Below are 20,640 nucleotides of genomic sequence, written 5' to 3' on the forward strand. Positions count from 1 at the left end.
GACTGTGTGGCCACCCCCATCATCAGTTCACTCTGACACAGCTTCATCCCCCCGTTCTCTGTGGGGCCTCGCCTACTGATGTGTGGATTTCCGGCTGCTGTTGGTCTACACTGAACCCATCTTAGGCCAGTCACAGTAGACAAGGAGATCAGGGCTGCCTCCAAAGCACCAAGAACCTCAGAACCTAAATCAGCACCTTCCCTCCAGCTGGCCTGTGGCCTCCGTTTCCATAGCGGCATTGACCTTCTCCATGGAAAGGCTGGTCACCATCCAAGACAAACAATGATGTCTTTGTCTGAGCAGGCTGTCCTAGCAGACTGTCCTAGCAGAAGACCACGGCCTGGGGGCCTTAGGACAACACAGCTTACCCCTCACTTTATTCCTGGGGGCTGAGATCTGAGCCGGGGGTGGGGGCAGGTGGCGTGATGGGGTTTGAGCGAGGGCTATGGTTTCCCCCCAGAGGATTTCTCGTGACTCTCCTAAGGGACCCAGACCCACCTATGAGGGTCCAACCTCACAGCCTCAAGTCACCCAATGCCCCACCTCCTGACACCATTGCTCCAGGCAGGAAGGTTTCTTCATATGAATGTGAATCCAAACACTTGTTTGAAATGGAGTGTATTGTTGAGAGCAGGCAGGAAGAAGCGTGCCCAGAGTGAGGGGTATGGGGGGCACCCCGGGAGGTGGGGGTGGCTACTGGCAAACCTGACCCTCGTCTTCCCAGGACACACGGATTTGGGGCGCCTGACACACTCGGGGCCCACTCTGGCACGGCCAGCCCCTGCACGACACCTGAACGGGATGTCAGTTCTGATGAGTGACTCTTCCTTCTGGATGTCTCCATGTTCTCCTGTGACTTTTTTCTTTTTTCTTCTCTCCTATGTTTCCCCTTGGGTCTTGAGTTTCTACCCGGCATTGCACCTATGCGCCTGGCATTCTTTAAAACAGTGGAAACTCTGTGGCTATGGAGTTGAAAATCTCACGACTCCATGGTCTAAATTCTCTGAAGGCTCCTCTTGGGGCAGATGGTGGGTGGGATTCACCAACGTAGCACATTTCTGCTGAAACCATTATTTCGTCCCAAGAAACAGCTTTCAAAGGTTTGAAGGAAAACTGATTTTCGATTTCAGAGAAAGAACATGGTTATATTTCTACACCCCTTGTTTTTCTTATCTGACAATGTTTTAATTTTCATCGGGTTGACATTCTGCGGTAAATGTGTGGTTAACTTTTTCACATACAGAAATTTGTTATCAGCTAAGCCTCCCAGGGACAAAACCACCACCCTCAACATTTCATTCGCAGGAGCATTTGAGACCCCCAAATGCGACAGCTTTGACTTAGGGACAGGAATACTACTGGTTCTCACTCTCCTTTCTTCCCTTCTAACGTAAAGAGAAAAGAACTCTTTTCCCACCCAGCCCCCCGTTTTTCTTGGTAACAAGTGTTGATTAAGGCAGAAGGTGTTCTCATTCTTGAGTTGTGGAAACTCTGACTCTTTGGTCTGAGAGGCCCAGCTGGGTCTCAGAAACTGTGGGTCAGATACAGAACTCATGAGCGAAGGATGCTCAGTACCAGAGAACCAGCCCAGCTGCACTGAGTACCCCCCTCACCCCAGAGCACACAGCGCCCCCACTTATTCCCACCTGGGGAGTTGGGCGACCTTTTCTTTGATGCCGTTAACCTGCCTTAACCCCATCCCCCCACCCAGCCCACAGCATGGTGACCCTGAACTTGGTTTTGCCACATTTCCCTCAGCATGTGGGGGATTCCCAGGTGGTGCAGTGGTAAAGCATTGTCTACCTGCAACGCAGGAGACCATAAGAGACGCAGGTTCAATCCCTGGGTCAGGAAGATTCCCTGCAGAAGGAAATGGCAACCCGCTCCAGTAATTCTTGCCTGGAGAATCTCCTGGATAGAGGAGCCTGATGGGCTACAGTCCACGGGATTGAAAAGAGTTGGACATGACTGAGTGACTGAGCATGCACGCCTCAGTACTTACACTGAGTGAAGATGGATCTGTGTTGACTGAATGAATTAATGGACCATATTATCGATGTGATTGCTAATACACTCAAACATTCATTCAGGGCTTATGGCTGCCCACATTGAGGAAATAGTTTAAACAAACAGTAGGTGACATGGACGGCCAACAACAACCAGAAATGACCAGAAGTTTTGAAACTCAACGGTGGTGAGCCAGTGGGTAGTGATCAGGAAGTTCACCGTACTTTATTACATGTGCAGGCCATTGTGAACGCAGGTGAGAGGAAGGAAACAGATCCAGGATTCTCACAAATAGTTCTTAGAAGATAAAGATCAAAAGACTCTCCATTTCCTTGTTCTGACACAATCAAGCTTTATTAACACTTTAGATATTTTCTTCCAGCTCACAAAGCTTACCAATCTTATCATTTGGTCCTAAAAACAACCCTGCTCCAGAGATAATAATAGCAACGTCAAGACCTGGGGGCCAGATATTGAAAGCTTTCGCTTACATTATTTCCATGGATGCATCTCTTGTCATTCACACCCTTGCCATTCACACTCCAGAAAATATTCCCCTTAAAGTCCCCAGGTGGCACTGGTGGTAAAGAACACACCTGCCAAGGCAGGAGACATAAGAGAAGTGGGTTTGATCCCTGGGTTGGGAAGATCCCCTGGAGAAGGCCATAGCAACACACTCCAGTATTCTTACCTGGAGAACCCCAAGGACAGAGGAGCCTGGCTACAGTTCACGGGGTCGCAAAGAGTCAAACACGACTGAAGAAACTTGGCACACACACACAGTCCCCTGAATCTGACATTCTCTCTGCCAGGCGAACCACTGTTTATCCTTCAAACCCGGTAAAGCCGAGAACAGCCTTCCTCCTGACCTGACTCACAGGCTGGGAAGGCTTCCCCATCGGGGACATCATGCCCAGATCAGCTTGGCAAAGGCAGTGACCTGGAGGACCTGGAGTGTCTAAGAAGCCCCTAAGGTCATACGCTCCTTAATGGCGCTGAGGGATCTGCCATCTGTGGTTTGACTGGCAGACTTGATTCCCGAAGTAAGGAAAAGAAATGTTGTCAATCCCTCCTGTCAAAAACCGAGTCTGGTGATTGAGAAACCCACTTCCTGAATCAAAGGTGAAAGAGGGAGAGTGGTTGTGATACCCAGAGGTCGATCACAGAGGTGGAGAGCTCCTCACCTGCAGCCATTGACTACGGCACCAGTTCAGTCACTCTGTGCTCTGGGATGCTAGGATGCTTGACTTCTCAATGTTCTTTCATTTGTAAAAGGTATTTATTTGTTTGACCATGTTGGGTCTTAGTTGCACCATGCAGGATCTTCCGTTGCAGCACACAGACTCTCTAGCTGTGGCGCACAGGCTTGGATGCTCCTCGAGGCCCCAGTTGTCCCACAGCACGTGGGATCTTAGTTCCCTGATCGGGGATCTAACTCTGGCATTGTAAGGAGGATTCTTAACTACTGGACAGCCAGTCAAGTCCCTGACTCGATGGTCTTTTTTCCTTTTCAGCTAGCTCGGATAAGCCTCATTGGCCACAATACTGCCACTGCACAAAACTGGTGACATTTGAAAACACATATCGGAAGCAGGGAAAGTTGGGAGGTGGAAGGAAATGATAAGATGCTCTGGCAGGTCTGCAGTCCGGAGGGCTGGAGGCGAGGGTGGGTGGTACAGGAGATGGAGGGGGCTACATATGCCAGGGTCCTAGAGAGGTCCAAGCAACAACTCCTGGGAAGGGATTGCACCCGATGGCAAAGGCGAGGGGAACTGAAGGGACTGAAGAGTTGCCTCATGGGCATGACAGGGCCCTTAAAAGAAACAAGGACAAGAAGACCTGAGGGTTGTTTGAGTGCATGTTTGTTTTTAACTTTTTATTTTGGGAGAATTATAGATTTTCATGCAGTTGTAAATAACAATATCAAGAGATCCAGTACAGCCTTCATTCAGTCTTCCCCACAATTATAGCATGGTATCACAACCAGGAAGTTGACCTCACTGCAATCTATCAGTCTTGCTGATCTAACAATCTTACATGCTCTCATTGATGCACGTGTGTCTTTATTTCCATGCGACTTTCCCACGTGTGTAGATTTCTGTGACCATGAGCAGAGTCAATGTACACAAAAGTTCCTATCCCAAGATCCCTCCCACTGCCTTACTGTGACCATGGCCACAGGCCACCATCCTCCCTGACCCTTGGCAGACACTGAGCCACTCTCCATCTCTATGATTTTTGTCATTTTAAGACTATGAGATAAATGGAATTACATGATATGTAACCTTTGAAATTGGCTTTTTTTCACTCAACCTAATTCCTTTGTGATCTACCTTTCTGCACATAATTCCCTTTTCAATCCATCTTTCTGCATTCCTTAGCTGGCATTATCCAGACATTATCCAAAAAAGTGCTTCTCTCCTCCTCACTCCATGCCATGCTTTTTCAGTATCACTATCGATAGCAACCCACTCCAGTATTCTTGCCTGGAGAACCCCATAAACAGAGGAACCTGGCAGGCTACAGTCCATGGGGTCACAAAGAGTTGGACATGACTGAGCAGCTGGGACACACACACAGATCGTTTGCTAGCTTTTCAAACCATTTCATTATTTTATCACTACCACCATTGCTTCTTTGGGGTTTACCGGACATGCTGTCATAAAATTTGCAAGTAGAGATAGTTCTACTTCTTTTCTTTCTAGTATTTAGGTGGCTACGTGTTCTTTCATCTGATTGCATTGACTAAAACCCCAGTGGCGAGTTAAGTAGAAGAGGAAATAGTAGGTTTTGAGCAGAGCTGGAGCACCAGAGGATGGCCAGATGGGGAGGTGAAGGCACTATGTCTCGACATGAGCTCAGGGCTTGAGGTAGGCGTCTGCTCGGGGCAGCACAGCATCCTTGCCAAGACCTCAGCTCAGAAGCCCAGACAAGCCTCTAGTCCCATCATTGAGGGTCGTCTAGCCACACGACCTTGCTGGGCAAGCTCAGGCAATTCTCCAAACCTCGCTGTGCCTCAGTGTCTCATTTGTAAAATGGTAGGAATCATGATAATATCTTCTTCATGGTGTGGTTGTCAGGATCAAATCAGGGCATATTTGTGAGGGCTTGTCACTGTTACTTTAAGATGAATTATTAACATGTACTCTTAAACTCTCCCAGTGTTAATTCCTAACGTGGCAAACAGTGATGGATATAATCTACAAAAACAAAAGCTTTGAGGTGGGACCCTCAGTAATTTTTGAAAGTGTAAAGAGGTCTAACACCAAAAGGTTTGAGAATCACTGCCTTTGTCATATTAGTTGTTTAAAGAATTGAAATATGTCCAAGTTTGTCAATATCTGCTCTTTGAACTTCTCAAATGATCCGTCTGCACTCGTTCCCCTGGCTCCTCCCACACATCAGCAACTGAAGGGTCACTCTGTGGCAGACGGGGGCTGCGGGACGCTGGCTTCACCCTTACATTGGCATCCCTCACACTGGTTCCCGAGCCCCTCTATCCTGCTTCTTCAACACTTTGAATCTCATGCCTACAGAGAAACCAACTGCATCACCCTCTGTGTTTTTGTGGTGACCTGGGGTCCATGAAAACCTTTTCTCCTGCTGTCTTCTTCATCACTGCTTCTTCTGACTCATTTAAGTTTGCTATTTGAAATTATTTCCTGAAAGTAAAAGTGAGATCTTTTTTTAAAAGTAGGCATGAGGGGGCTTCTTTGGTGGCTTGGTGATAAAGAATCCTCCAGCCAAGGCAGGAGACAGGGTTCAATCCCTGTTCCAGGAAGATCCCACAGGTCGTGGAGCAGCTAAGCCCATACTCCACAACTATCGAGCCTGTAATCTAGAGCTGGGAAACCGCAAACTGCTGAAGTCTATGTCCTGGAGCCCGTGCTCTGCAATGAGAGAATCCAGTGCAATGAGAAGCCTGCGCATTGCTAGAGAGCAGCCCCCACCCACCACAACTAGAGAAAGCCTAAGCAGCAGTGAAGACCCGGCACAGCCAAAAATAAATAGATATTCTTTAAAAAAAGAAATAGTGTGAGTCACTCAGTCATGTAAGACTCTTTGCGACCCCATGGATTGTAGCCCGCCAGGCTCCTCTGTCCATGAGATTCTCCAGGAGAGGAGTGGGTTGCCATTTCCTTCTCCAGGGGAATCTTCCCAACCCAGGAATTGAACTCAGGTCTCCTGCATTGTAAGCAGATCATCTGCCATACCAAAAAAAAAAAGGCGTTCCTTTAAAAAAAAAAAAAAAGGTAGGCATGAAGGCAGCAATAGTGGGATTTCCTGTGATTCTGGTCCCATCGCCTTGAGCTGTGTGACTTCAGGCAACTGACTGAACCTCAGTTCCCTGACGTGTAAGGTGTGATGACAATCTCTCCCTTTGAGGGTTGCAGTGAGCATGGAAGGTAATCTCTACAAGGGAGCAGCCACAGGCAGGGCTCAGGTGTCACAGCTACTGTTATATAAATAGCCCCAAATGGAGGACGTGAGCTCTGAATTCTTCAAAGATAATGATCTGAATTCAACCACAACACTTCACAAACACTTCCCAGTGACCCAGATAGTGTAGACAGAGCCTGCCTCCAGCTAGAGGAGCTTCCACCGCTGGTGACAAGCACGCTCCTTCCTGACGCTAGCTATGGGGGGAAGCACTGAACCGGAAGTCGGGGCTCTGTCGTGTCCCACGTTTGCAGCTATTCGTTGAATGGAACAAGGTCTGTTTCCTTAATCAACAAAAGAGCAGGTTAACCTTAATTATCTCTGGAGTTTCTCCCAGCTCTCAGATCCTGGGATCCTATTAGATTAATGGTAAACGTGTCCTGTAATATTTTAGTTTGCACCTGAAATACCTGGTTTTTCTGAGGCTCAGACTGCTGGGTGGGCCCCCCAAGGAATTTGGAGACTGTCTCTTACTTTTAGATAAATCTCTGAATATTCACTGGAAGGACTGAGGCTGAAGCTGAAGCTCCAATACTTTGGCCACCATCAGGTGCCCTGATGAGGTGCTCTCATCAGGGAAAGACAGAGGGCAGGAGGAGAAGGGGGTAACAGAGGATGAAATGGTTGGATGGCATCACTGACTCGATGGACATGAGTTTGAGCAAGCTCTGACAGATAGTGAAGGACAGGGAAGCCTGGCGTGCTGCAGTCCACAGCGTCACAAAGAGTTGGAGACGACTTAGCGATTGAACAACAGCAGCAAATCTCGGGGTTCTTAGATTTGACACAGATGGATGTTTTGAGGTCAAGAACCACACCATTTCTTTATCCAGTGGTCCAAACTTTCATGGCTCCCACATCCCTTATGTAAAGCTCAGTGAACCATCACCCAGAAGCTCCTGTGCTGAGTGAGCTCCTCTGATGCCTGCCCCCAGCCTCGAGCATATGGATGGCCAGGCAGATGCGCCCAAAGATGAAGCCAGGCACTCAGAGCTGGCCTGGCTGTTCGGGCAAACACAACTTGATCTTGATTCACGCACAGAGCGAAGAATCTTATCTCAGACCTTGTCCACATCCTTTCGAAGCCCCTTCCCTTTCCCTGTCTTTCATGTTACTCACACAGGCCGCAGGGGCCATATGAGTGCTCTTCTGTTTTCAGCAACATCAGAAAAGAATACTAAAAAAAAAATCACCTAGTCCACAACTGTTTTCACCCATCTACCTTTCCTCCAGCCAAGGGAGTTCTCAGTGCACCCTCTCAGATGCTTTTCCTGGGAACAAAGTGTTCCAGAAGCAGCTTTAGCGGCGCTTAAGGACCCCACTGGTCGGCCCCTGGGGGAGGCGGGCCCCTGGGGAGGGGGCAGCCACTGCTAGATGCTGAACGTGGCTGCAGCCCCCAGCAGCTTCAAGGCACTTGTGAGAAATCGTCTCAGCATCCACACTCACCCTATCATTTCAACAAGCCCCCCACAGGCCACATGTCTGTATGTCAAAGTGTGAGAGGCTCTGCTGTGCACAAGTGAAGCAGAGTCCTGCCGGCTCTAATCAGACTTCCCGCTCAAAGGACCGACTTCCCTCCAGGTGCTGGTATTCCTGGTTAACTCGAGGGACACGAAAACACCTCAGCCCAAAACTCATCTTAGTTCTTTGCGGTTGCCATTGTTTAGTCGCTAAATCGTGTCCGACTCTTGGTGACCCCAAGGACTATAGCGCCCCCAGGCTCCTCTGTCCATGGGATTCCCCAGGCAAGAATACTGGAGTGGGTTGCCATTTCCTTCTCCAGGGGATCTTCCCAACCCAGGGATCGAACCCATGTCTCCTGCATTGGCACTTTACTACTGAGCCACCGGGGAAGCCCGCATCTTAGTTCTATTCTCTTCTAAAAACAAAATGGCAAAACACAAAGGGTAGCTTTATGTTGGGGGGAGTGGCATTGAAAGCACATGCGGGGCGAGAGAAGGGGTATCAGGATCCCACCTCCAATTAGGAAGCCCCGGTCTGCATCTCTTGTCACTCCTACCGGGTGGCCGGTCACTTAGAGGAAGGGAAGTGACTGCTCTGAGTCACCAAGTTTCTCATCTGTTATTGGAAACCCAAGCAGCAGGAGCTGTCCTTCTGGAAACAGCAGCAAATGGTTGGTGGTTTGGTCTAATGTTCAAAAGGAGAGAGCAGGACCTCCCTGGTGGCCCAGTGGGAAAGAATCTGCCTGCCAACACAAGGGATGCAGGTTCAGCCCCTGTTCTGGAAAGACCCCACCTGCTGCAGGGCAACCAGGCCTGTTCACCACAACTGCTGAGCGCCTGCTCTAGAGCTGCTGAACCTCAGCTACCGAAGCCTATGTGCCGAGAGCTCGTGCTCTGCATTAAGCAACGCCCCCGTGAGAAGCCTGGGCATCCCAGCTTGCCACATCTAGAGAAAAGTCCATGCAAAGCAATGAAGACCCAGCACAGCCAAAAATAAATCAATAAATCTTTAAAAAATGAAAAGAAGAAGAAGAAGAGGCCAGAAAGGAGAGAGCAGATGCCTAGGAGACAGAACAGCTGGTCTGTTGCAGCGTTGCAGTGGCTGCCTCAGCTCTCTTTCCCCCTGCTTGGGTGTGGTGAGATGGAGGAGGTGAAGCTCCAGCGACCCACTGGAGGGAAAACAAAACAACGGAGATCAAAAGAAGTGAGTGTCCCAGGGGCCCCCGTCCTCGTCCACCTTCCTCCCAGACCTGCGTGGTGACACAGCCCAGAGCAAGGCAGCTCTCAGTGACTGTCACCAGTGTCAGCTGGAGATGTCAAAAGTGCACAGATTCCTGCACTTCAGTTGAATAGGGAATTCCCGGAGGCAACAAACCTACAAATATCCCAAGAGGAGCTGCACCTGGGCCAGTGTGGATGGAGGTGGGGTGGGTGCAGGGCAGAGGGACACATGTGTGGGGTCCCGCCTGTGTCTTTCCAATTACCTGTCTTAGCTAAAATCTGAAATGAGACAGGAAACACTTTCGACGTCAGAAGAGCTCAATTTGAACTCTCTAAGTGAGAGTGGAAGCTCTTGGGGTTTGCAGGATTAATGATAATCACTGGCTCTCTTTCCACCTCTGATCACACGAAAGGTAGGAGGTGGCAAGACCATATCAGTGTTCCTCTGAGCCCCTGGTAGGACCCCGCCTGGACCCCCAGTCCAAGCTCTGAGCATTCACCCCAAGTCCCAGCACCAGACTAGGAATGTACACAGTTCTCCTTCACTCCAGAAGCAGCACACGCTTTCAGTCCTCTCCGAAGAGAAGATAACATCCAATTTAGAAATGTATCGATGCTTTAAAACGACAGAGAGAAAAACAGTTCACTTCCCACTTGCAAAAACTTTTTCTGTGTTTGCCTCCTGAGTTGGGGAAATGGGCAGAGTGGAGAGCAGAGAAAGACTTCTGTTAGAAAGGCAGAGCCTCCGGTGGAAACAGGAAATAGATTTGGAAATGTGGGTGCAAGAGTAAAGGCGGAAAAAGCCCCTTTGCTGAACTCTGAGAATTTTAGAGTAAAACTAGGAAATGAGGGCAGCTGCCATGCTGTGTGAGAAGAAAATTTGTAAGGATAATATGAGGAAAGGGGATGTAAAGACATTTTGCTGAGTCACATAAACAGAATTGTCCTTCAACACTCCTCTGCTTCCCTGGTGGCTCAGATGATAAAGAATCCGCCTGCAATGCAAGAGACCTGGGTTTGATCCCTGGGTCAGGAAGATCTCCTGGAGAAGAAAATGGCTACCCACTCCAGTACACTTGCCTGGAGAATTCCATGGACAGAGGAGCCTGGCAGGTTACAGTCCATGGGGTCACAAAGAACCAGAGACGACTCAGCAAGTTTCACTCACTCATTCCTCTGCAAGATTTCAGGAGAGAAGAGGCATTTTCAGGTTTTTTTTTTTTTTTTTTTGAAAGATGTTGTACTGCTGTTTCTTTTATGACCAGTCTGAGAAGGACTTTTTAAAAATCTCAGATTTAATCCTATTAAAAAGAACACCCCACCCTCTGTCTGCCTTTGCTGAACACCTTCCCACTCCACCTTCTTCAGATGACATCTGGCTCAGTCTTTGCATGGTTCCAGGGCAAAGGGTTATAGTCAAGTTCTTTACTACTTCTAAGCTATAGATCAGGGAAGTTCCATTGCTTCTAGATTCCAGGAAAGATGCTTTGATAAAAAGCAAGTCTGTGGGAGTAAGAAGCTCTGAAACTTTCCCTTGTCCTCACATGACCTCCTCGACGCTCAGGCTAATTTATGATGATCCTGGAAAAATTTCCATGGCCTAATTAAAAAAAGCATATCACCATGTAAATAGTTTTTAAGGACACCAAGTTGTCCCAAGGGCAATTTTCCTGGTTCTTTTCCAATTTCTGTGTTTGGAAACTTCCTTGGTTTGTGATTGAGTTGTCAGATTCCGAATGCATCTGAGGTCAATCCTTGATTCTTTGTGCTAGTGAATAATCGTGAGAGTTGCTCGGTATACTTCTTACTGATTTTTTGGAAGTAAAATTACTTGCAGTGAAATGCGCAGATCTGAAGTGTACGATTTTGATGAGTTTTGGCCATTAACAAAAAATTTCAGAAATGGAGACCTGATTGAAATAAAAAAGGTGTTTCTTTGGGGTTTGTTAGGAATACCCCAGAGAAGCCCTTGACCAAGGGCGAAAGGGCAAGGGTGGTGAGAATTGGGAGATTGGGACTGACACTATTGATACTCTGTATAAAATAGATAACTAATGAGAACCTACTGTACAACACAGGGAGCTCTACTCCATCCTCTGTGGTGACTTAAGTGGGAAGGAAGTCCAAAAACTAGGGGCTCTATGTATATCTACGCCTGATTCATTATGTTGTACAATAGAAACTAACACAATATTGTCGTGCAACTAGACTCCAATAAAAATTAAGAAAAGGAGCCCGTGAATTGTCTCCCCACTCCACCCCCAACAATAAAACAAGGGAGGCTTATAAACGGAAAACCCACAAGGTTACAGTTAGTGACATGACTTGTTTGCCAAGAATTATAGTTGGAGCTGGCAAGCATAAGGATGCTTGTTAAGTACCAATCGGCTGACATCTGAAAAGGCTGCATGCACAGTTTCAAGGAGGAACCTTGAGACCATCAGTTTGCAGCTGCTGGCAGATACTGCTTTGAAAACGGTTGGTGGTGTCCTTAAGTTCTGTGCAATTCAGAGAAAATTCAAGTTCTTGGTGCAGGGAGGTGTCTGAGAGCAGGTCTTCCATGGCCCCTGACTCTACTTTTGTCTGCCTGAACTGTGATGAGTCCATTATAATTTCAATTTGTCATCAGGATGAAGATGTACACCCAAGGACCCCCCATTTCCATCACCCCACCAACTCCTTGCAGTCAATCCCGCCCACCACGAGCAAACCCTGGTTTAATTTCTTTCTGTATACTAGTTTGTCTTTTCTGAAGCTTTATATAAGTGGAATCAACGTGTGTGTGTGTTGTTTTATCTTCTTTTGTTCAACATAATGTTTTTGAGATTACTTAAGGCTACTATAAATGTTTAAGTGTTTTCATAGACACAAGATTTCACTCCTCCTGGATAAATACCCAGGAGTGGGATGGTTGGATCGTAGGGCAGGTATATATCTAACTTCATTTTTAAAAACTTGGAATTTTCAAAAGTTAACAGTGTTATTTTCACTCCCACCAGTAATGTCAGCAAGTTGCAGTTGCTCCCTGCCAACATTTGGTATTATCAGTCTTGTATCTGTTCTACCCATTCTAATGGACTCTTTGAACAGTGGCTTCTGATTTGCTTTTCCATGATGTCTAATGTTGTCTTGAGCACCTTTTCAAGTGATTACTGATAATCAGATATCTTCTTTGGAGAAGTGACTTGAACAATCTTCGCCCACTTATTTATTGTATCCATCATTATGGTATCATACAGAGTAATTTCACCCCCTAAAAATCCTCTGTGCTCTACATATTCATCTCTCCAGCCCCCCTGCTCCTGCTGCCGCTAAGTTGCTTCAGTCGTGTCCGACTCTGTGTGATCCCATAGACAGCAGCCCACCAGGCTCCCCCATCCCTGGGATTCTCCAGGCAAGAACACTGGAGTGGGTTGCCATTTCCTTTTCCAAGGCAGGAAAGTGAAAAGTTAAAGTGAAGTCTCTCAGTCATGTCTGACTCTTAGCGACCCCATGGACTGCAGCCTACCAGGCTCCTCCGTCCATGGGATTTTCCAGGCAAGAGTACTGGAGTGGGGTGCCACTGCCTTCTCCGTAACCCTTGGCAACCATTGATTTTTTTTTTTTTTTTTTACTGCCTTCATAGTTTTTCCTTTTCTAGAATGTCTTATAGTTAGAATCATACAATGTGTGGTCTTTTAAGATTGTCTTCTTTCACTTAATAATATGCATTAATGTTTCCTCTATGTCTTCTTCTGGCTTGAGAGCTCATTTCTTTTCAGCTCTGAATAACATTCCATTGTCTGAATTTACCACAGTTTATTTGTCCACTCATTTACTGAAGGACATCTAAGATTGCTTTTTCTGGACAGAGAAAAAAAGGAGCTGAACTAGCATCTATTCTATGACTATTACGTGTTGGGTGCTCTGCAAGTTACCTTGATATGTTATTTCACATAATCTTTAAAACAAATCAGTAAAATGATAATTATTATATGAATTTTACAGAAAAGGAAGCTGCGTCTTAGATAAGTAACTACAATAAAACTGTGTGGCTAGTAAGCTGGTGGAGCTACAATTTAGAGACCCAGCTTCCTTCCCTTTCTGCCGGGGACCAGCCCCAGCTGATCCAGGGTATTCGAAGGAGAGACGGCATAGGCGAGGATCAGGATACAATAGCTTCAATTAGATATTAATTAAAGATATAAAGAGTAATAGAATAAGGATAGCTCAGTAGGAAAATTCAGTGGAGAAAAGAGGCTGAGTAGCTTGGTTTACACGGGAGACCAATAAAACTTCAAGACAAGAAGTTTGCACCACTTACGTAGGCCGCAGGCGTCCTTCCGTTCTCCCGAAGGAGAGGAGACACTGAGGCCTCCCGGGTCGGATCTTAGAAGCCCAGGCATAATTAGTAAGCATGGTGGGTTCCGCGCTCCAGATGGAGACTCAGCCAGAGTGAGAGAGAGCGCGACATGGGGAGACCAGTATTTCGAGAAACTGATCCCAATTCTTTATTTTCCAGAGTCTGTTTTTATACACTGAGATGTTATACAAAAGTCACGTGGGGACAGCAGTCCTGACTTTTATTAAAGTCAGGTGCTTCACACAAATGTATACAGAGGTCTTAGGGGTGTTACATCATCTTCTGGCCAGGGGGGCCTGCTGACAATTTACGACCCTCTCCTTGTGACAGCGGTCAGTCAATCAGGACACTTATTTCTCCAGGGCTGATTATTCTCAAAACAGACGCCACCCAAATAAAGTTACATTCCTACAGGGTGAGGGTGTAGTGGGTTTTAGTTAAGGAAAGAATTTACTTAGCCTAAGGTCTAACGTGATTAATATCAAAGGTTAATACTTATTCCTTCTATATATTCATTAATGTGTGTAAGGGCAGGGGATGTGGAGACTTAGCAACAAACATTGGCTCAACAAATGAAAAACCCTTCACCAACACAATTTCTAATCAGCCCATTATACTTATACTAATAGTTTTCTAACTTCTCTAAAGAACCTGTTTTTAGAGGGTTTAAAGCATCTTGTGCCTCTCACGGTTGGGAGGCTGTGAGCAATCACATGTGGCTGGACGAGCCTGTCAGGCAGGCTAGAGAACCTTCAGAGGAGTTTGTAGGTTAAAACACTCTTATCACGCCCAGGAATTATTATTAACTGGAGCTCTAGGTTAACTCCTTCTCCGAAAGAGGTGGTGGGGGACAGCCCCCCGTAAAGTCAGAGGTGTAGGTAAGAGCACAAAGTAGTAAAGTAGGCAGGCTCTGGTTATGGGGGTAGACGCTCGGGGATTTCCAGGGGGACTCCTGAGGCTCGATCCCGCCTTTGCGTATGTCGAGCCTCCTTCCTCATGACCTTTGCCATGGGCGGAGTACCTCACTCTGGCCCCCAACACCTTTCCACTACACTATGTTTCTTGGCTTATTATGAGTATTACAATTACCAGAATTTAATTATGTGATGGGCTTCCCAGGTGGCGCTAATGGTAAAGAACCCGCCTGCCAAAGCAGGAGACGATAAGAGACGCGGGTGCGATCCCTGGGTCGGGAAGATCCCCTGGAGGAGGGCATGGCAACCCAGTCCAGTGTTCTTGCCTGGAGAATCCCATGGACAGAAGAGCCTGGTGGGCTAAAGTCCATGGGGTCGCAAAGAGTCAGAGATGTCGGAAGTGACTCAGCATGCACGTTATGTTACAGGTTCCTCTGCAACTGCTGGCCCGCTCGGCCATTCAAATTGCTGTTGTTTAGTCCCTTCTGGGTTAGAGGTGGGGCAAGCTGTTCACATTCTCCTCATCCTCTGGGGGGTGTCAGGAGGGTCCTGCATCCTGGATGGGGATAAGGGGTGGTCTCCAGGACGGTGAGTGGCTGGGCAGAGCATGAGGGCTCCGAGAAGCTCCGCTCCACACGGAGTGACTGACTCACAACTGCAGACGGTCCTCTGTCGGCCCCGGGTTTGGCCACCTGCCCAGAGCTGATGCCCTTCTGCTGGGTGGCGAGGCCAGCTGCGGGCAGCCCTGGCCGCCTCACTTTCTCCCGTTTCCTGTTCCGTCCTGTCCACCTCCTCCACACAGCCTATGACTTTTTCCTGAAAAATCTCATCTCTTGAAGCAGGGCAACGTGTCTAGAGACACACAGTGGAATCCCTGTTCTGATGAGACCAGCACGCTTCCCTCCCCATACTAGTTGGGTGTTCGGCTACTTCTTCAAGTGTCTTTAGTGGGAAACCAGTGATGGTTTTTTGGGCCAAGCGAGGGTCAGGTTTTGTGGTGTGAGAAGAAATGTGGTAAACTCAGAGGTGGGTGGATGGGTGAGAAACACATCTCCTACTCACCACACACTGAGTGAACACTTAACAAATATTTCTCCTCCAAGAAACGATTTCTCAACAGATACATTTCATCCCTCAGTTAAATCCGTGTGGCTTCCCCCGCTGCCCACCTTTCCTCATGTTAGTGAAGTGAAAGTCGCTCAGTCGTGTCCGACTCTTTGTGACCCCATGGACTATACCCTGGAATTCTCCAGGCCAGAATACTGGAATGGGTAGCCTTCCCCTTCTCCAGGGGATCTTCCGAACCCTGGGATCGAACCCCGGTCTCTCTCATTGCAGGCGGATTCTTTACCAGCTGGGCCACCAGGGAAGCCCTTCCTCTTGTTCCTTGTTTAGAAACTATGCTTGCTCGGCAGGAGTCATCAGAATAAAACCCCAGCTGTTTCTATTAATTTAGTTTGACAGACACTGTAGCTTGGCTTAGAACTTGGCTGAAGTTAAATTCTGAACCATCTCTGATCTGAAGGTTTCTAAAGAACCTTCAACAGCCTGAGTTTCTTTCCAGGAAAAAGTGGGGTACATGCCAACCCCTTAAATCAAGGGAAGAAAGGTGGGGTTCGAACCTTTTGATGGTTGACTGTGCCCGTGTTTGGAAGCTTCTGGATCACTAAGGTGCCTTTTTGTCTTGGCAGAGGCTTGTCATGATGACCCTCCGAGTCTCAGAAACGCCATGTTCAAGGTCTTCAGGTACGAGGTGGGCACCATGATAAACTGCGACTGCAAGACAGGCTTCCGCAGAGTGTCGGCCGTCATGCGCTGCGTGGGGGACTCCAGCCACTCTGCCTGGGAAAACAGATGCTTCTGCAACAGCACCTGTAAGAGTTTCCACTGGTAACCCCTAGGGAAGGAGAAAAACTGGAGCAAAGAAGGAGGCGGGGCTGCAACTTTCCTTGGGGGCTGGTGGGGGGGGTGGAATTCCTTTACAATGTTGTTAGTTTCTGCTGGTAAGGAAGTGAATCAGCTACAAGTATTCATATATCCCCTAGCTCCTGAGCCTCCCTCCCACCACTCATCCTACCCTTCTAGGTCACCACAGGGCACCGAGCTGAGCTCCCTGTGCTGTACAGCAGCTCCCCAGTAGCTGGTCCACACACACTAGTGTATATATGTAAATGCTACTCTCTCAGTTCTTCCCATTCTCCCCTTCCCCTGCTGTGTCCACACGCCCATTCTCTGCATCTGCGTCTCTATTCCTGCCCTGCAAATAGGTTCATCTGTACTACTTTTCCATGATTCAGAAAGACACATGCACCTCAGTGTTTATTGCAGCACTATTTACAATAGCCAGGACATGGAAGCAACCTAAAAGTCCGTTGACAGAGGAATGAATATAGAAGATGTGCTACGTATATACAATGCAACATTACTCAGCCATAAAAAGGCATGAAATTGGCTCATTTGTAGAGATTTGGGTGGACCTAGACTCTGCCACACCAAGCCAAGGAAACCACACTTTAAGAGGGCGTGGCGGAGGGGGGGAAGACATTACACTAATAATTACTAAACAACTGAAAATAACTATAGTTCATAACGATGTGAATGTAGCACATGCAACTGAGCTGTTCTCCATAGCAGCTGCACCACTGCCATTCTTCAGTTCAGTTCAGTCGCTCAGTTGTGTCCAATGCTTTGCAACCCCATGGTCTGCAGCATGCCAGGCTTCCCTGTCCTTTCCCAACTCCCAGAGCCTACTCAAATTCATGTCCATCAAGTTAGTGATGCCAGCCAGCCACTTCATCCTCTGTCGTCCCCTTCTCGTCCTGCCTTCAATCTTTCCCAGCATCAGGGTCTTTTTTAAAAGAGTCAACTCTTTACATCAGGTGGCCAAAGTATTGGAGTTTCAGCTTTAGCAGCAGTCTTTCCAATGAACACCCAGGACTGATTTCCTTAAAGATTGACTGGTTGGATCTCCTTGCAGTCCAAGGGACTCTCAAGGTCTTCTCCAACACCACAGTTCAAAAGCATCAATTCTTTGGCACTCAGCTTTCTTCACAGTCCAACTCTCACATCCATACATGACTACTGGAAAAACCATAGCTTTGATTAGACAGACCTTTGTTAGTAAAGTAATGTCTCTGCTTTTTAATATGCTGTCTAGGTTGGTCATAGCTTTTCTTCCAAGGAGCAAGAGTCTTTTAATTTCATGGCTGCAATCACCATCTGCAGTGATTTTGGAGCCCGAAAGAATAAAGTCTGCCATTGTTTCCCTTGTTTCCCCATCTATTTGCCATGCAGTGATGGGACTGGATGCCATGATCTAAGTTTTCTGAATATTGAGTTTTAAACCATTTTTTTCACTCTCTTCTTTCATTTTCATCATAAGGCTCTTTAGTTCTTCTTCACTTTCTTCCATAAGAGTGGTGTCATATGCATATCTGAGGTTATTGATATTTCTCCCAGCAATCTTGATTCCAGCTTGTGATTCATCCAGCCCAGCATTTCACATGATGTACTCTGCATATAAGTTAAATAAGCAGTGTGACATTATACAGTCTTGACATATTCCTTCCCCAATTTGGAACCAGTGTATTGTTCCATGTCTGGTTCTAACTGTTGCTTCTTGACCTGCATACAGATTTCTCAGGAGGCAGGTAAGGTGGTCTGGTATTCCCATCTCTTTAAGAATTGTCCAGTTTGTTGTGATCCACACAGTCAAAGGTTTTAGTGTAGTCAATAAAGCAGAAGTAGATGTTTGTCTGGAATTCTCTTGCTTTTTCTATGATCCAACAATCATAGGATGTTGGTAATTTGATCTCTGGTTCCTCTGCCTTTTCTAAATCCAGCTTGAACATCTGGAAGTTCTTGGTTCATGTACTGTTGAAGCCTAGCTTGGAGAATTTTGAACATTACTTTGCTAATGTGTGAAATGAACGCAATTGTGTGGTAGTTTGAATATTCTTTGGCATTGCTTTTCTTTGGGATTGGAATGAAAACTGACCTTTTCCAGTTCTGTGGCCACTGCTGAGTTTTCCAAATTTGCTAGCATATTGAGTGCAGCACTTTAGCAGCAGCATCTTTTAGGATTTGAAGTAGTTCAGCTGTAATTCCATCACCTCCACTAGCTTTGTTAGTAGTGATGCTGCCTAAGGCCCACTTGACTTCACATTCCAGGATGTCTGTTCCAGTTGAGTGATCACATTATCGTGGTTGTCTGGGTCATGAAGATCTTTTCTGTATAGTTCTTCTGTGTATTCTTGCCACCTCTTCTTAATATCTTCTGCTTTTTTTAGGTCCATACTGTTTCTGTCCTTTATTGTGCTCATCTTTGCATGAAAAGTTCCCTTGGTTTCTCTAATTTTCTTGAAGAGATCTCTAAACATGTCCCTTCTATGGTTTTCCTCTATTTTTTTTTTGCATTAATCACTTAGGCAGGCTTTCTTATCTCTCCCTGCTATTCTTTGGAACTATGCATTCAAATGGGTATATCTTTCCTTTCTTCCCTTCCTTTCACTTCTCTTCTCAGCTATTTGTAAAGCCTCCTCAGACAACCATTTTGCCTTTTTGCATTTCTTCTTCTTGGGGATGGTTTTAATAACTGCCTCCTGTACCGTGTCACAAACCTCCGTCCATAGTTCTTCAGGCACTCTGCCTATCAGATTTAATCCCTTGAATCTATTTCTCACTTATACTGTATAATCATAGAAAGTGGAAATGAAAGTGAAGTCTCTCAGTCCTGTCTGACTCTTTGCAACCCCATGGACTGTAGCCTACCACAGTCCTGCGTCCATGAGATTTTCCAGGCAAGAGTACTGGAGTGGGTTGCTATTTCCTTCTCCAGAGGATCTTCCCGACCCAGGGATTGAACCTGGGTTTCCCACATTGTAGGCAGACGCTTTACCATCTGAGCCACCAGGGAAGTGGGATTTGATTTAGATCGTATTTGAATGGTCTAGTGGTTTTCCTAGTTTCTTCGATTTAAGTCTCAATTTTGCAATAAGGAGTTCATGATCTGAGCCACAATCAGCTCCTGGTCTTGTTTTTGCTGACAGAATAGAGCTTCTCCATCATTACCTGCAAAGAATAAAATCAGTTGATTTTGGTATTGACCATCTGGTGATGTCCACGTGTAGAGTCGTCTCTTGTGTTGTTGGAAGAGGGTGTTCACTATGACCAGTGTGTTCTCTTGGCAAAACTCTGTTGACCTTTGCCCTGCTTCATTTTGTACTCCAAGGCCAAACTTGCCAAACCGTTACTCCAGGTATCTCTTGACTTCCTACTTTTGCATTCCAGTCCCCTATGATGAAAAGGACACCTTTTTTTGGTGTTAGTTCTAGAAGGTCTTGTAGATCATCATAGAACCGTTCAATTTCAGCTTCTTCAGCATTAGTGGTTAGGGCATAGACTTGGATTACTGTGATATTGAATGGTTTGCCTTGGAAGCAGAGACCATTCTGTCTTTTCTGAGACTGCACACATTGCCATTCTTTAGGATGCCCTCTGACTCTTAAACAACCTGCCTTCGGGAGACAGGAGTGGCTGAGATTGCTCTTCTGGCCACCACACTCACCTCCATGCACGGCGTTGACAGGCTGATGGCCAGAACGGGGTCCCTTTTGGGGAGACACACAGGCACAAACCATTCAGCCAGAAAAGCTTGGGTCCTTCAGAAACACACTATAGACTACTATCATCACGTACAGGAAGCCTGCCTGGCGGGCTGGTGCTCTGCTGCCCGTGAACAGGCCCTCTGAGAGCCCCCTGAGGACAGGGTGTGTGGGGCTCATTTTTATAACCTCAGCATCTCCCAATATTGCCTGGCATGTTACAGGCCCTAGAAAGATGTTCTTTCTGAGGGTATTCTCTTTTAAACACCTGTGAAGTTATATTCTTCATTCCCTCCATACTCTCTAGCCCCTGCTAAGAACCCAGTAAAACAAGTCACTCCTGCACCCGAAGAACAGAGGGAGAAAAAACCCACAGATGCGCAGAACCAAACGCAGCCTCCGGAGGAAGCTGACCTTCCAGGTAGGAACGGACCTGCTCTCTCACAGACACACGCAGTGCACCCCCAAGGAGGAAAGTCCGGCCTGTGGTCCTCTCTCCCGAGGACGCCCTGGGGACCAGCGCCGTGGCGCGGTGGTGGCAGGCTCTCTGCTCAGCATCTCGAGCCCCTCTTACAGCAGCCAGCCTGGGCTCTGTGCATCCTCCAGGCTTGGGAACTGGCCCAAGAGGGCTCAATTCAGTTCAACTCAAC

At 47.0% G+C, this 20,640-nt stretch overlaps 1 protein-coding gene across 1 annotated transcript in view; it reads left to right on the top strand.

Annotated features, from left to right (window-relative positions):
- The window catches only part of IL2RA (interleukin 2 receptor subunit alpha), a 45,324-nt gene that overhangs the window by 14,353 nt on the left and 10,331 nt on the right, over positions 1 to 20,640 (top strand). Inside the window, exons 2-3 of the mRNA NM_174358.3 lie at positions 16,079 to 16,261; positions 20,298 to 20,411. Coding sequence (NP_776783.2) covers positions 16,079 to 16,261; positions 20,298 to 20,411 — 297 coding nt within the window. The remainder of the gene's footprint in view (positions 1 to 16,078; positions 16,262 to 20,297; positions 20,412 to 20,640) is intronic.

This window comes from Bos taurus, chromosome 13 (assembly GCF_002263795.3).
Source record: "Bos taurus isolate L1 Dominette 01449 registration number 42190680 breed Hereford chromosome 13, ARS-UCD2.0, whole genome shotgun sequence".
NCBI lineage: Eukaryota > Metazoa > Chordata > Mammalia > Artiodactyla > Bovidae > Bos > Bos taurus.